The 16,994-nt window shown below is 38.9% G+C and overlaps 1 protein-coding gene across 1 annotated transcript; it reads left to right on the plus strand.

The window, feature by feature from the left end:
* The first annotated feature begins 45 nt into the window (after nucleotides 1–45).
* Nucleotides 46–2,911, plus strand: LSM3 (LSM3 homolog, U6 small nuclear RNA and mRNA degradation associated). The gene is made up of 4 exons (XM_032194399.1): nucleotides 46–114; nucleotides 984–1,094; nucleotides 2,090–2,185; nucleotides 2,510–2,911. The coding sequence occupies exons 1-4, from the start codon at nucleotides 94–96 to the stop codon at nucleotides 2,588–2,590; spliced, it is 309 nt and encodes a 102-aa protein (XP_032050290.1). The 5' UTR covers nucleotides 46–93; the 3' UTR covers nucleotides 2,591–2,911.
* The last annotated feature ends 14,083 nt before the right edge of the window (nucleotides 2,912–16,994 follow it).

A 16,994-nucleotide genomic window follows, 5' to 3' on the forward strand; every position in this document is an offset into this window, starting at 1 on the left:
CCCGCCCCACAGCCCGCCCCGGCGGAGAGGAAGGGGACGGGGAAAAGAAGGAAGAGGAAGGGCCATAGCGGCTCGCGGGAGAGTGTTTGAAAGATGGCGGATGAGGTGGATCAGGTGAGCGGCTCCCTCCGGCTGGGAGGCACCGGGGAGGTCTTCGCCGAGCCCTGGCTCCCGGCCGCTGAGCGCCGTGGTGGCGGCGGGGCCCTTCCTGGCGCCTCGCCGCCATTTGCTGGGCTCCTTCCCTGCCTCCCGCCTGCTCCCCGCGCCTGTGAGGAGAGCGAAGGGGGGCGTAAGATGGAGGCGGCCCGCCGAGGGGGTTCGGCTGCACAGCTGAGGTGTGGAAGCCGTCGGCTGCGCCTCTCTGAGGGAGAAATGGGTGACGTGTTGGGGGTGGGGGTGTAAAAAGGTGTTCACACTTCTTAGACGTGGTCCTGAAAGTTTGCTTTCCTCACAAGGAAGAGACTTCAGCCCATAGGGTGGCCGGGTCTCTAACCTGCTTTGAGGCTTGGCAGAACTGAGGTGTGGTGCTCGCCTCAGCTGGGGCTGTCTGTGTCACCCAGCTGGCTGATGTGGGCTCGTGAAACGGGTGTGGTTTTGTTTTTTTTTTTTTAGCTAGAGCAGTGTGGTGCTACAGATACGGTACTTTCTGTTACCATGCTCCTTTGTGCAGATTAGACTTTCTCTTTTAGTACTGACAATGCTTGTGGATTAAAAAATACAGCTCTTATGACAGTATGCATGAGGCACTTTTTGGTGCAAACTAGCCAGACTAACAGACTATCTAGTCTGTTAACTAATTCTGTACAGGCTGCTGGACATCTGTAGAGTATTAATATCATCTGCACTTAGAGTCACCAGGAAACAGAAAGAGTGTTTCAAAACAGCCAGCTTCTGTGTCCTTACATGTTTGTTTTCTTTTTCAAATGTTGAGGAATCTAGAAGTTCACAGTCATCTTTATAAATAACTTTATTGTGTTTTTTAGCAACAAACAACAAATACTGTAGAAGAGCCACTTGATCTCATCAGACTCAGTCTAGATGAGCGAATCTATGTTAAAATGAGGAATGACAGAGAACTGAGAGGCAGACTACATGTAAGTAAAACTCAGAACGCTACTATGCTTACTCAGCCAAGCACTGGGCAACATTTTTTATTTGCAACACTTTATTATACAAGCTTACCTGTAACATTCTATTGATTGTTCAAACAATTAGTTTAAAAGCACAAGTAATTAATTGTATCTCATGATTAAATGTGGAGAAGTGGCTGGAGAAGGTAGGTTAAAGGTTATCTTAGTAGCAAGGGTTGAACCCTTTCTTCTTTCAAAAAGTGTAATATGTTCAGGGGCAAAATTGAATTTGTTCAGTACTCTGCTATAAAAAGCTCCTCTAGAGATTTAAAGATGCTTTTTTTTTTTTTTTTTTTTTTTGCCTGTGGTCTTCTAGATGATATCATGTAATTAATTCCTCTGCTTCTGACTTCTGTTTCCATGTCTGTAAAGTAAGTAACGATGCAGACATCTTCTTGTAAAGGACTCTAAGGTCTATTTAGACTGAAATAACAGTCATTATCAAACAACTTTCTTATAAGGCATGCCCGTGAAGGTATACTGGGATATGTACTTTGTTGGATTCTCTGCAAATTTCATTTAAGTGCTTCTTCTGAGCGTAATATGTCTCTTTGTAGAAAACCAGTCTGTCTCATTAGGTCTGTCATTCTTCCTGAATACAGTACAGTGTTGTGGAAGAGAGCCAGTTGCCCAATGTATTAATAAAGTCTCAAACTCATTTGGGAACACAAAGATGAGAACAGATCTGTGATGCGCTGGTGTAATTCTTGATGTGCTTTTGTAGGGTGGAGCTTGTGCTTATTTTAAATTTTTCTCACACCGTATGAGTTACAGTTTTCATGGCCATTTAATTTGCCCCAGACAAATTCTGGGAATGTAGACTGATGGGAGAAAGTTGTTTTGACATAATGGTACATTTTGGTCAAAATCAGGCTAAAATAATTGTCTGAATGTCTTGCTAAAATTGTAATTTTATTGAGTTTGAATTTTTGAAGAAATAATTAACTTTATTCCTACAGGCATATGATCAGCACTTAAATATGATTCTGGGTGACGTAGAAGAAACTGTAACAACAATAGAGATTGATGAAGAAACCTATGAAGAAATTTATAAAGTAAGGACTTCGGTGTATTTATCTCTACTGAAAACTTTTTTCAAGCTAAACTATGTCGTGTGGTTAAAATAGTGTATTAATAACTACTTTCTGGACTAAAATCTAGCAAGTTTCAGACAAGTTGTGGTGAAAGTCCAAAGGATGTGGAGAGACTTGCTGTTGATTCTTTTGATCTCGTCAGCATGACAGAGTTATGCATCTGAGCTGACATTTGTTGGAGTTGTTTCTGGTGTTTTGTTATGATTGAATTTGGTCTTTGGTGCTTAGCAGGTGTTCTGTAAACTATCTTTTTGTAAATTTAAACTCTTCTTTCCTTCTTCATAGTCTACCAAAAGGAATATTCCGATGCTCTTTGTCAGAGGTGACGGCGTTGTGCTTGTAGCTCCCCCGTTGAGGGTTGGCTGAAGCAACCAAGGATTTAACCTTGTGGGAAGGTTTCAGGCCCTTGGACAATGGTTTGTGTTTTGATCATGTGTCTCAAAACTGTGTACACATTTTTGTAGGATGTTTTTGCCTGTTATTTTTGGAAGGAAAACAAATTTATCTTGCAGAATGTGCATGTAGTCAGTTGAAGCAGTGTAAAACAACCACATTTCCCTGAATTAATGTAACTGCTGTAAATTGGCTGTCTTGTCACATCAGTAAAAAAAAAAAAAAATCTTTTTTTTTTTTCAAATCTTGGGAATAGCAGTGTCTTTGTTTCAAATAAACTTGGCTTATCTTTCAGATTTGACTTGTCATATTTTTGTTGAAGATATTTTTATGTACTAATATAGTCCTAATGCTATATTAGTTGTATGTGAATTTACTTTCTGAGAAAGTAGTAATTTGAGTATGTTGTGTTAATTTTTGTCCTTACTAATACTTAAGTCTTGCAGATTAACATTTATGGTGGGGACAGCATTACATTAATCTATGGTGCTATAATTTATGGCTTTTCTGTGTTCAAATTCTCTAACCTTATCCTTGTGGCAGGGAAATTGTATGTGTGCATATATATACCCACATGTGCATCTCCCACTTATGATACATGAAGAAGTTTTTATAGTGTTTCAGATACTTCTATTACAGCATTATTAACAGAACAATGGTTTGCAAACACGTAAGTAGGGAACAAAGATGCTCTCTCACATGCTCTTGAGTTTCTCTTGAGTTGCCTATTGCATGCGTTCATTTTCCACTGTCTGTGGCTTGCTTCAGTTCTTGAATACATGAAATTCTGCAAAATGCTTAAGATGCTTATTGGTTATCTGCTGTGAAGGTGTACTGGAACCCTGAACAAAGTCCTTTTCTTAATATGTAGTTTCTCAGGCCTGCGCTACTTGCAGATTATTCTCCTAGGGGGGTAAAAAGGTTTGAGTACAGTTACTCTATGCATTGTTTAAGTATGTTTGAAAGGCATACCTGGACAACTGGTCTACACTGGGACACTTTTTACAGACCTTGACTCATGACTTTATAAATTTGTCTAGGTTCTTAGGCGTGCTCTTTATGGTTGGCAAAAGCAGCTTGCTTTGTCCCTTTGTTCTACAATTAAAATATTCTTAACTTACGATGTCCATAACCTGTGACAAGGGTGAGGAATGCAAGATCTACCTTGGTAAGCTCCAAGCTGGATCCTTTTTAAAGGAATGCTAACTTTTTTTTTTGGCAATAAATTATATATAGCCTCAAAATGTGAATGAATACTTCATGCACTCAGAAATAAAGAGAGTAGGGACTAATACAAAAACCTCTGGCTTAAAGGCAGCATCCTTTGCTGCTCTCATGAAATGTTCTCTAGTATTGGAATAGATACAAAAAGTAGGAATGGTAGCTGAAGCTGAAGTAGTGAAGCTATTACTGAGAATTAGTGTTAATAGCAATTACATTAAACTTTTTATCACGTGTAGATTTACATGTATATTCCTTTTACCGCAGCCTAGAAAGGACAAGTCATTCCAGTTGTATACACATGCAAGAATCTGTTACCTTAAAGCTGTGCACGATGTTATTTTCATATATAGGTACCTTATATGCAAAAGAGAGGAAAAAGTATACATACAACTTAAAATTCTTAACATTATTTGAATGATGAGAAGGTATGCAGTGGCTTTGCGGTTGGCTTCCTTCACTATATCATGCTTGTTTTGAAGTTGGTCTGGGCTGGTTTAAAAACAACTGTTGTCTGTGACCTGTATCTCATCCATCCCTAGCATGCCACCTCTGCAAGAGTTAGCTCAATTCCTGTTCCATGGGTGCAATGCTCCTTGATGTTGGAAGAAACCTATGGATGCTGTAATAGTTCCCCTTTTGAATTGATACAAGGATGACTGTTCTGAGATCCTCTTTAACATATTATCTTATCTCCTATTACTCCAGAAAGCCAGAATAGATAGATCTGGGGAGAGCAAGAATGGGTGAACATATAGTCTTCCAGTTTCCAGGGATCTACAAATCTGTTATCTTTCACAGAACCTGATGGAGTTTTCTTCAATTAATGAGTCTACATCCATCTAGCAGTCTTGTATTATTACAGGATGTCACGGGCTGAGTACACGTTCTCTGAAGAAATACTTCTAGTTTTGCCTTTGTATAGTTCGGACTTGGTTTTTAACTTGCCACCTGTTACTTTCATGTGATGCCTCTTTAATTCTGTGCGGCACTGCTGTCTTCTCAGTATTGAGATAGCAGATTACATGTTTACTTTTTCGTCTTTTCTACTCCTAATTGTCCTTCAGTTTTCTCTTTCCTAGACTGCAAAGGGATTTCCTATTTAACTGTTTTGGGGGAAAGCTGCTCCATTCATTTTGTACTATGATTTTTTAATTGAAGAACTGATGTGATACACAAGGTACAGGCACATCAAGAACTTCTACGCTGATAAACTTTAGAGTAGATAACTGTTAACAGTTATGCATTTTGAGAATGCTAATGGAGATATGTGGTGTAAAGTTCTCTTTACTTGAACCATATATGCCTGCATAACATGCTTATCTATCTAGTAATTCTTACTAGACATCATAAACCATCAGCAGAGATGAACAGTTAGATTTAGTAATACACAACTCACTGGAATCCCTATAGAAATCTTTTAAAAGTTGTCTCAACACCTTCTGCCTCTTTTGAATTTTTAAGTAACAGGTTATGCATAGTGGTTGCTCACTCAATTATTGTCTAATTGAGTCCTTGGTTATTTGTGGTCTGGTCATAATGGTCTATTATTACGTTGCTGAAATGTCCAGCAACATCTTTTACTGAGCATTGAATTTGAAATGTGCTCTTCAGAGTGGAAGCTAGCCGAAGGTCCTCTGTGATGAATGCAGATTTAAAAAAAAAAAAATAAAGTTTTTCTACAATCTTGTCTTTCTGACTGTTGTTTTTATTCTTTTGTTGCATATCAACTGTAATCTTACATGCATACTTGCACTTTATTTTTCAAACATGAGGATTGCATACATAATGTATCATTAACTTTCCTAAAATAACTTCTCAAGACTTCTCAAATGCCTTTTCAGCTTGTCTCATGGCTTCAGATTGCCAGAATTTCATTATGTGATGTAACTTTTTAAAGATTCTCTCTTTTCTAGTAGCTTTTTATAAATAAGAGTAACATGTCTAGTAACCTTCCAGTTGTTGCCTTTGGATTTCATCTTTTTTGAGAAGAGTAACTTCTCAATTTATTGTCTTTGCAGACAGTGCAGAAATTCTTTAAACATTTGACTCCCAGTGGCTCTTTTAATACAAACTATTTATTTTGTAATTCCCATTCCAGAAGTGCTGTTATAGCCGGATTCTTTGCTGTCCTGTTAATTTTGTGAGCATCAACCGCTTGTGAAATTCCTGTGCAGACTTCTTTGAATTTAACTCCTGTAGAACGCTAGGTGGTGGTGTTGTCTCAAACTTCAGCTTGGTTGGCTTTGCCTGATATTGATGTATGTAGCCTGTGTCAACAGGCCCTGTGGTTGTACAATTACTCATTTGTTTTTAATTAGTATGGCACTTGCTGACAGTTTTAAATCAACTCTGCTGCTCACCCATAAGTCAAAATCAAAATATGTTTTGATGTTTATGTAGGCACAGAGCAAGTCCTCAGAAGAGTTGAAGTAAAACAGTATGTGTGTCTTGCATTGTGAGACTTCAAAATGCACCAACTCCAAGCTAGCAGTTTTGCTAGCAGCATTAGCTGAAGCAGTATGCCATCTAGAACAAACCGCTGTGGTTAACCACTTTGCTGCTGAGCACTGCTTGGAGATGAACAGCACCCTGTTGTGCGTGGCATACAGTGCTGCTCCTACACCCCCTGCTGCAAGTGCTAGCTGTACGGCTGGAGAATTTCCCTGCTGAATTAATGGCATGGTGAAACAACCTATGCTTATGAATGTATGTACATTGGACTCTCGAGGTGAAAATGTCTCATTTTACTTCTAGTCACCAACACTTCTTCTGGAACCAGAGAAACATTTTGATCCAGTCCATGTATCTAACAAAGACAGAACTTTGTTTTAATTCATTTTTTTTTTTTTTCAGGTTGTCCTTGTTTTCTTTTAGTTGAACAGAGTTTGTTTTCTGTTTCATTCCTATTCCCTAGCACAGGACAAGCCCAGGACGTGGATAATAGGTTCCAGTAGGCCTCGAGCTGTGTGAGCAATGGCAAAGCTCTGCAGGCACTCAGGGCTGGAAAAGCAGAACAATATTGATCACACTGGGAGTTCTCCAATGACATTGTCTTCTCTTGTGTTTTATTCTTGTTCTATAGGCATTAGGAATCTATAATCTGAACTATTTGAGAATAGCATTTAAGCTTCTAAGCTCTTAGAATTCTTATTAGAACTGGAGCACAGGGAAGGGAGCGTGATTCAGTGCAAGATGACAAATGCTGTGCATTGTTTCTTGGACTGATGATGACATGTGCAGAAAATCCCATCAGGCTTATTAAGGTTTAAGGCATTCATGCCAAGATCATTGATGGGCTGAATACATCATTACTGAGGGTGTAGGACTCCCATGTTTCTAAACAGGAAGCTGCTTTCATATACTAAACAAAAAGAATGGGAAAGAAAAATAGAAAGTTCTGCAGAAAATTGAAGCACAGTGTCTAAGCCAGACTTTTTTGGGGGGAAAAGAATGGGTGGAAGGAAGAGAATAGATGATGTGGGTTGGAGCGGAAAACGAGAACCACTGACGGAAAAAGATGTAGTCAGAAACCCTGTTTATGAGTGAATTTTTTCATTGTTACCCAAATTAGTTTGAATGGAAGAAAGGCCTACTCCCAAATTTTGGAAACTTAAGCCAAAAAGCCTATTTGGTTTTACAATGGTATTTGGTTTATGATGTGACTGCCTGCAACAGCAAGGGACTAGGCCTGCTGACTGTCTGTGTGGGTACACAAACTATTGCAGAAAGCTTTGAAAGAGTTGGGTGATCATAACTGATCATGAGAGGTTTTTAGCAGTGTTTTCTACTGCATGGTACTTGGTAAACATGGATATTTACTTAAGGTGCATATAGAAATCTTTGGAAGAGATCAGAATATTGAAATGCAAGCACTTTTTGAGAGTTGGGATGTTACTTCCACCAGAATATACAGTGGTTCTTAGTCTAACGCCACTTTTTATATTCTGAAAGTAAGGGATAACATAAACCTTAAATATATAACTATAGTTAGATCATAAAATACCTTTTAATCCCTCAGATAATTGATGTATTTCTAGTTTCTCTTTGGTTTTAATGAAGAAAATTGCTCAAGGTTTTATAGAGCAATATAGAGCAAGAGAGAGTTTTTGAATTAATTGTCTGATAAAGACCTGTGCCTTCTGCATCTGTGCTGGCTAAACATGATGCTTTCTGATCAGTCTGTTAGTTCACATCACCCGAAGTCCCTGTCAGTACACAGTTCTGTACAGTAGATGATGTAGTGCTTTACCCAGCCTGTTTCCAGATGATTTGATCAAGGAACTTTCACTGATGTTTGTGTTATAAATAGTTACCTGTTTGACAAGTGGAAGCCTCAATTCCATCAACTCTGCTGCGATACTGGATTTGTTGTAGCCTCTAAAGGAGGCCTTTGTGCCACGGCCTTCTTAATCTTGTTCCTGTCTCCTAGCTATTGCACAGACAGGTTGTGTTTGTTGGTAAGGAGGCTGCAAAAATGTTTTCTACCAGTGATACAGTTTATTAAATGTTTCACTCTCTGTTCACTACCTAATAGAACTCAGTGTGGTGATTCAGCTACAGTACATTTTCATTTGCTCTTATCTAATCTGCTGAGTTGTTGGACATAATTACATCAAATACGTACGTCACTGGAGCCTGTCACACTAATTAGCGTAATATGCTGTCTAAAATCTTGAATAAGGAAGCCAGGTAATCCCTTCCCCAACCTGTCCTATAGAAATCACAAAACTTTCATGAAAGCAAATGTGTTCTTTTAAAGAAGAAGTTGCTGCTCTAGATTCAAGTCAAAGCTCCACTCCTGTCGTGAGGGAGGTGCAGGCCACCATGAGGCTTCCTCTCAGCCTCCTCTGCTCTGGGCTGAACAAACCAAGGGACCTCTGCCGCTCCTCGCACATTTTCCCCTCGAGACCCTTCACCATCTTCATAGCCCTCCTTTGGGCACACTCTAGTAGTTTTATGTCTGTCTTATATTACGGTGCCCAAGACTGCATGCAGTGCTGGAGGTAAGACTGCTCTGTAACACCTTGAGCCTGTCCCGTCAGCCATTTGTTCACCCGTCATATTATGTGTTGTCATAACTGAATGCATTACTGAATTCCTCCAAAGCCTCCAAATTTCATTGGTAGGGAAAAAATCTGAACCAATAAATAGTGGTATAAGCCTTGATTTCCTTAAATTACATCTGCAGCAGACGACGGTGGCTTTGTCACTCCTCGTATCATTACTCTAAGTAGTCTTTGTGACATAAGGTGATACAGCCTAGGTAGACCTAACTACTTTTTTGTAGCAGCTATTTGTTAGCTCATCCTGTGCTGTAGGTGGTGTATTAAAGCAGTGTGCCACAATGTTTTGTAACACCTATATTTAGTACTTCACTGTAAAAGCTGCCTCCCCTGACTGCCCAGATGTTGGTTGCATTCCAGTGGTTACCAGAAATCTGAGGAAGAAATGAGATACCAACAGATAACATCTGAGAGCTAATTTGATTTGTTCTACATTTGTAATGCATTCCTCCAAGCTAAATTCCTGTGGACTGAGGTGCTGCTTATATAAGGAAAGAGATGCAAAGCTCTGTTGCAGCCTGGGAAAATACACTATAGTTACATTGGGCATAATTTTATACATTTTCATACTAAACCTTCCGATCATTGTTGCTCTCTTGGTGTAATTCAGATATTCAGGGAGTTGTTTCTGTATCAAGGCTGTCCTATCCATAAAGCACTGGCCTTAATCTCAGTACCAGCTAACAGAGATTTTCCTCGTGATTGAACGTTGAGCCTTAAAACCAGCATTACTATATGGATGCAGTTTCCAGTTTCATAGCATGCTACGGATAACACAAGAGATGCTTATCCTCTGTTCTCAGTGCTAGACCCAGCTGTCATAGAGCTATTTTTTCTTCCTTGAGGCAGTGATGTTTATACAATGATTTTCCCATCATGTGCAGTTTCATGAGTTAAGGAGAAATATTTTACATGTGATGTTTCAGGTGTTGAATATGAAGCTGTATAACTTTCCAGTACTTTTTCTCTGGATTCTTTCAGTACCATCATCCCACAGGAGGGTTCCCTTATTATGAAGGATTCTGATGTCTCTGGGATAAAACTTCCTGAATAGGTGTTTCTTCATCTTACTTTTAACTTTCTGGTGCTGCTCTTGATGCACAACTCTCAAAACAGCACTGTTCTTTCAAATCAACACTACTGCACTGAGAAGAGAACATTATCAGTCACACAGACAAATAATAATAGCATCACTCTTATGACAGAGATCTGCTGGTTCTGGATCCAGTGTCTCTTCTACTGTCTGGATTCTTTTGGCACAGCACTGTAATTTATAATCTAGTTTTCTTTTCTGAAAGGGATTAAATCCGTTTACCTGATTCAAAATAAATGACTGGTTACAAAAAAGCCATGTCTAAGGAAGTAAGCAAACACTCACCTAATCTCCATGGTATTTTTCCTTGTTTTGTAGCCTAGAGCTGGTTAAGTTTTTTGTCAACCTCCAGAATATACTCTAGTATGTCCTTTTATTGTAAATGATGACAATTTTTCTCTTCTGTTCTCCTCTGATTTGTAATTGTTTTGTTGTTTTAATGGAAAACTAATAATAAATATCAGTGAATGCTTGACAAGCGTCTGCATGGTTATGAAATTTCTGTAGACACTATATTGATCTCACAGGAGAAATGTCAGAACAGTTGGGATCTGTGGATATCTTCTAGCACATCAAGCAAATCTCTGAAACTTTTTAAACTATACTCAAACTGCAGCTGCAGCTTTGATCTGATGATAATCTCAGTGTACTGGCAAGAGAAATGTCGGGCACATGATTTGTGGCACATTTATAGCAACCTAATAAAAGCATGGTACTGATCTACCATAGCGATTGAGAGAAATTATCTGCTCCCCTGATCCTGATACCAAAGCGGAGATCAGCTGGGAGATCACTGTTTGAAAGATCCTAGTGCAAGTGATTCAAAGAAGTGGCAGGCTTCTGTATTTCCTCCTCTACAGTGCACCATTTTGATGCAGGAAGCAGTAGGTAGATTCAACCAGCATCAGTATAAGATGCTTAGCAGCAAGAAGTTCATGGAATGATGGCTGCCAGGATGGTATAAATATTCAAGAATATCTTACAGTTTAAAGAGGAGAGGGGTGGAGAAAGATTTCCTCTCATGCTGCTTCAATCTCACCAGTTTAGGGCACTTTGTTTTCTTATTTGTTTTTCATTTCAAAGACTCTGTCCTGGTCCCTTGTAGCATGTAGGTTTAGATTTAATTTTCAATCCTCACTGTAGTTTCATGTTCCATTGAGATCTTAATGAGATGGTGTGTGATTAGGGAAATCAGATAAATCTGGTGTTGAAGTATGAGTGTAGGAAGATGCAATGCATAGCTGCTGACATCCTTGGAGCAAGAACTCTTACAGCAATATATAATTTTCAATTTCTGGCAAGCTGTATTCAAAGTTCCTGAGCTCCTAAACCAGTACAGCAGACAATCAAGAAGAATAACTGAAGTTTGCCTTTGCAAATCAGTAAGTAATCTAAGTTACTTTAAACTGTGGAAAGACATAAATTAAAACACTTGTCTCGACAACAAGAAGAAGGAAAAAAAGCCCCCAAAGAAGCTACGCTTTCTCTTCACTCTTCAGGGTCTTATGCTCCAGAAAATTGCGTCGGAGAAAAGATGTCTGGAATTAGATATCCTGAAAACATATGTAATGTTTGCTTAACTTCATTTGGTTAGAAATTTTATCCTTGCCTGGTTTTGGAGCTCACAGAAAAGACCCTCAAACAGATGTACTGAGGTGAAAATTCATGCAAGCAGAAGCGTTATAAAGGAAAAGGCAGAGCTGGGATTTGTGACCCATTGCTGCCCATGGGGACTTGAATCTCCATGTGTATTAATCATTTTCTTTTTCAAAACCATCTGTTGTCATCAGGTATTTAATAAAGAAGTATGGCCGTGTAAGGAATGATTTAACTTTTGGCCTCTTTAAAACATGCAGGTACATCTCTGAAGCGTTTGCTTTCTGTCAGGATGTATCTACCTCAGGAGCTCTTGTTTCCTTGTGATGAAAGAAAGGTGTTAGATGGTGAGTTGCAGAGCATCCTTTCAACTAATTGTCCACCCACTTGTTTACTTTAAAGTAAGCCTTTTCTGTGGCAATAGCAATTAGTCATTAACCCTTAGGGTTCTTATTTCTGGTGAGAGTTTATGATGACTGCACATCCAAAGCCACAGAGTTCTGTATGCAAAGAGGGCATCCAGATGTTTAAAAACTTTTTTTCTGAGTCTGGAGGTATAACGTATGTCTAATTTTCATAGTATTTTCTTTTTCTAGCTGTAGACAAACTCCCTTGATTCCTGCATTTCTCTGCTCAGGGATATTCTGCTTTTGGAGGAGAATTGATTTTGTTTCCGCTCTTGAAACCAATCATTACAGCACTGCTTGAATTCTCATCTCCGGCATGCCTAGCTGATGCAAGTCTTCATAATCATAGAACCATTAAGGTTAGAAAAGACCATTAATATCAGGTCCAACCACATGATGAGTTACTGTGTAAGTTTCTCTTTCTCCCCCTCTCACTCCCCCAAGCCACGGTGAACTCCAGCCACCATCTCTGTCACTTTAAAATGCTTTCTGAAGTTTGGGTCTCCTTTCTTAGAAATGAAACCACAAACTGACTGCTTAAGGACCTGATCTTCCTTGTAGTTAACTCTTTAGGGACATGTGACATTTGAAAGAAAATGATGAAAAGCTTTGCAGCAGCTTGTCAAAATAAAGTCTTTATTCTAGACCACAAAGGAAATTAACAGGATTTTTTAAAATTGCATTATAATTTTAAGATATTCCCTACTTCATTTTTGGTCCTTTATGTATGTGTTCTTCTGACTTGGGTCTAATGCCTTTTAGAGCTGATCATTTTTGGCTGGGCTCTCTTTTCACACCATTACCTTTCTTTAAAAACATGGGGTCTCCCTCCAGCTTCTGCATGCAGTATACAATAGTTCTGGATCATCACTCAGTCAGCAGATTCCCTCTTGCTCAGGAAGCCTGCCTCTGAGTTCCTATGAGTCCTTCTTGAATATTTTAGGTATTCTGTTTTTAAATGTCTGCTTTATTTATGTTGTGCTTTTGCTCTCTAGTCCTTTTGCTCCTTAAAGCTTTAGATGTCTTTGGCCAAGCTGGAGGAATTCAATTGTCTCTGGGATGAAGATTTCTACTTGGCAAAATCCAGTGAGTTCTGACATCCTGCATGGCAGTTATCAACAGTGGATTCCTGAATTCACAGTTCCATGATACTGGGGCACTGGGGGTCATTTTTGGGCTATTCTTACTCATAAACCTTTCTTTCCCATCTGCCTGATATCCCTTCTATTTTCTGCACAACATTCCCAGTTCTACTGACAGATTATTTGTGGGGACCTCACTGTGACTCAGTCTGTGAATCAAGTTAAGAAACAGGCATGGTGGGTGAGGGAGAATTTTCAGGAAATTTTCAGTTTTTCAGGGATTGCTGATAACAGTAGGATACTATTGATAGAAGTATGATAAAAGGAGGAATTGTTCGTGTTGTCTGAGCAACTTGGGGAACTGACACAGGTAAAAGAATTGTACCTTCAACCTGCATTAGTTCTCAGGTCAGTTCACTGCTGGGAGCAGGAAACAAGAGCTGCTTTAGCCAGCACTTCAGCTGGGGAAAAATGTTCATTAAGTTCCTGCTTAAATTAACATCAGAGTCCCCTTAGTGAAGAGTTGAGGTTTCAGACTCCACTCTTTCGTTTGGTAGTGCTGATAAGTAGGAATATATACGAGAGAACTCAGAAGTGAACACGGAGGGAGGGAACAGTGCTCTCAGAACAGAATTCCCAGGGAGTATATGGAGGGCATCGCCCCCTCATTATACTTGGCCTATTAATGGTTTAGATATTAAAAATAAAACAAAACAAACAAACAACAACAACAACAAAAACAATAAAATAACAAAAACTCAAATAAACACATTTAAAAGAAGACGATGTTCAATTGAAAGCTAAGATTAATGTTCAAAAGTTTGTCTTTTTCTTATTTCATCAGAAGTGATGCACCCATGTCTTATACAGCAGAATTGTGAGAGTCCTATAAGGAGAGATTGTAAACAGAGCATGAAAATATTTGATGTACATGTCCAATTTGCCTTGAGCAGTGTTTTCTCTTCCACCAGACCCTGTTGCATAACTGTTCCCTTCAGTCTGGCTCGTGTGTTTATGAGCTGGATGGTTACATGATGAACTAATCAGCATGTTTTCTGTTTCTAAGGACTGGTAAATTTTAGTGAAATCTAGAGGTCTTTGTATGTAGGAATAACATTCATAGAAGCAAGGGTTAATTCTCATAGGATTGCTTCCCAGAGATTTCTCCAAATATTCTAAGTTAGTAGTATTTTTATGTCCTTTGAGCAGTAATTGGGACAAAGAGGCTTGTCATAAATATATATATAGGTAGATAGATATAGATATAGATATATTTAACTGTTGTACCAGGGAGTTGTGTTGGGTGATAGCTAGTCCTTGGTATGTGTTTAAGAGCAACAGAAGCAATTACTGCAGGTCACACTGACCTTGGGCTAGGTTCCTTTTGATTTTATGTTGCTTATTAATTGCCCTTCTAACCCAACATCTTTTGTTTCCGATTGAAAGCCATTGTAGGAATGTAACAGCAAGGGAAAGAGGAATGCTTCATTCATAAATCTGAGAGCATTTACAAAGGAGGCTGTAAATTATTATCTAATTTATCTTTCATCTCAAGAAGAGAAGGAAGGACACTGTAATTAACGTTTTGTTCAAGACAGCATGCTGAGACAGTGGCAGGGTTGCAAATAGGGTACACTGCTGTCCTCTGTAAAAGGTCTCAAATCCTAAGCAATGGGCCCAGTAATGCAGCCCGTACCATGAATACCTGGATCACTGTTTCCACTGTTTCCCCTGTTATGTCAGTAACATGGAAGGCGGTGGTGCACAGAGAGTTTGGCATTGCCAGACACTGTAAGGTATTGAAGGAGGAATTAAACTGAACCTACCGGGTAAAGTTTACTTTCCATCAATACATAATGCAAATGAAAGCACGTCATGTTACTAAAAAGTAAGATACTTTTAATATTAAGTGTTAATCTTAAAGATAAAAAATAAAATAAAAAATATCTATCCTGAATAACTTAATCTCTTTCTCTGCAGAGAGCTGATAGTGGTTGACCATACTGCTGTAAAGTTCAAGTCAACAAAAGGTAATTCAAGAGATAGAATAGAATACTGGGCTGAGAAAAGAGATGTGATCCCCATGTTTGGTCCGAGCTTTGGGAATCAAAAATTACAAGTTTATTCTAAACTTTTCTTACTCTATTGTCACAGCAAAATCACTCAGATGTCATTAGCACAAGTTAAAATTGCGTAATGACTTTTGCACTGGTAGCTTTGGATCTGCATTAGGCAGCAAACTGACTTAATTGAAACTCTTAGCATGCAAATTCTTTATATTTCTGCATTTTTAGTCCATACTTTGCTATTTCACAGATGTTTTGAGAATAACTTATTTATAATGTTTTTTAAATAGTGTTACTAATAAATTATTATTATAATTTTCTACTGGCAATCCAGAAAGGTAGGTTATGGTACAGGGTTTATTTATTAAGGTTATACCACCAAATCCTCCAAAGATATTACAGACATCCAGCTATAACTGCATTTATTCAAGCTTCATTTTTTAAAAAACTCCATGTTATGTATCAAAGGGTCTTATGATATGTTATCTACTGTGAAAATTCCCATGTTTATGTGAAATTTTGCAAGACATTTCTTGCTGCTTTTCTGGACACCTTTGCAACAAAGCATATACTCAATTTCTATATGATTTTGGTAATGTCATTAGGTTTTGGTGATGTGGGAGGAAAATGCATTTATTTTGTACTTTTTAGTGATATGTAAATGTTAGCATGGGGCACACTTACATGTATATGTGAATGCAATTCATGAAAGAATCAGCAAGCTGATGGGTGAATACATACACAATCAGTTACGAACTTCAGAATAAGCAGAAGCTCTGTGGTAACCATGCTGGTTACAGAGGGGTAGGTAGTCTCACCCTCTTGAAATCCAAACCAAGCCCCTCCATTGAGTACTTACAGATAGCAAGCTGGAAGCCTCCACAGTAGTGGTGTGACAGGACGGCTCAGGAAAGGTACAGGCCCTAGCATGCGATCCGTGTTAGCTGGGAGCCAGATGGAACACCTCTGTGGGCTGTACTTCAGGTTGCTGAACATGAAAGCTTCAGCAGTGTGAAATTCTGCGTGGGCTGTTTGGCCACAGGCTACATTCACCAGCCCACATGTGCACTAGAATGTAATGTGTTCCAGCCTAATACAGATTGTGCTTCATTTTTGTTTGTTTTGTGTGTGTCTGGTTTTGTTTTTAAAACTGCTTAACATAATGGAACTTGTGATTATCTGACCCTGACAAGGACTCATTTCAAATGCATTAGTCAAGGCCAAAGGAATTACCATTTCACCCAAGGCTCACTCTAGCCCATATAAGCTTTCTCCTGCGCTGAGAAACTGACAACTCAACTGCAGATGAACCATCTTTACTGGCATGATGTTGCTCAGATTGATGCCAGGCATTCTCATTTTAGACTCAGGGTTGTACACTGACACCATGTGCTCCTCTTGGGCACACTTTTACACTTTAAGTGAGAACTCCCCGCATAGCTCTGACTTCTTGGGGCTGAATTTATAAATTAATGCACCTCTGGTTATCCTCTGTGGCTTCACTAAGGAGACTTGTATAAATTCTGAATGAGTATTACTTTTTAGAGAAATAATCCAAGCAGTTCAGAAGTGCCTTCCAGCTCTACATGGTAACTCCTTTAAAATATCCAGATAACCAGTGAATTCTGGTTTTACAAAATGCAATGCTAAATAATTTTCAGCAAGGGTTCAGACCATGAAGTTTTTCTCTGGCAGGCTCAAGCTTCTTCCGTATATTGATCCTGGCTTCACCTTTCTCTCCAGCTCTCTGTAAAGAATCTGCCTCTGCATTTGTTGAGAAGTCCTTTTGAAGGTAGATGGGAATTCACTATTAGTGTTTGTTAGAATTAGTGTTTGATACTGAAAA

This window comes from Aythya fuligula, chromosome 10 (assembly GCF_009819795.1).
Source record: "Aythya fuligula isolate bAytFul2 chromosome 10, bAytFul2.pri, whole genome shotgun sequence".
NCBI classification, from domain to species: Eukaryota; Metazoa; Chordata; class Aves; order Anseriformes; family Anatidae; genus Aythya; species Aythya fuligula.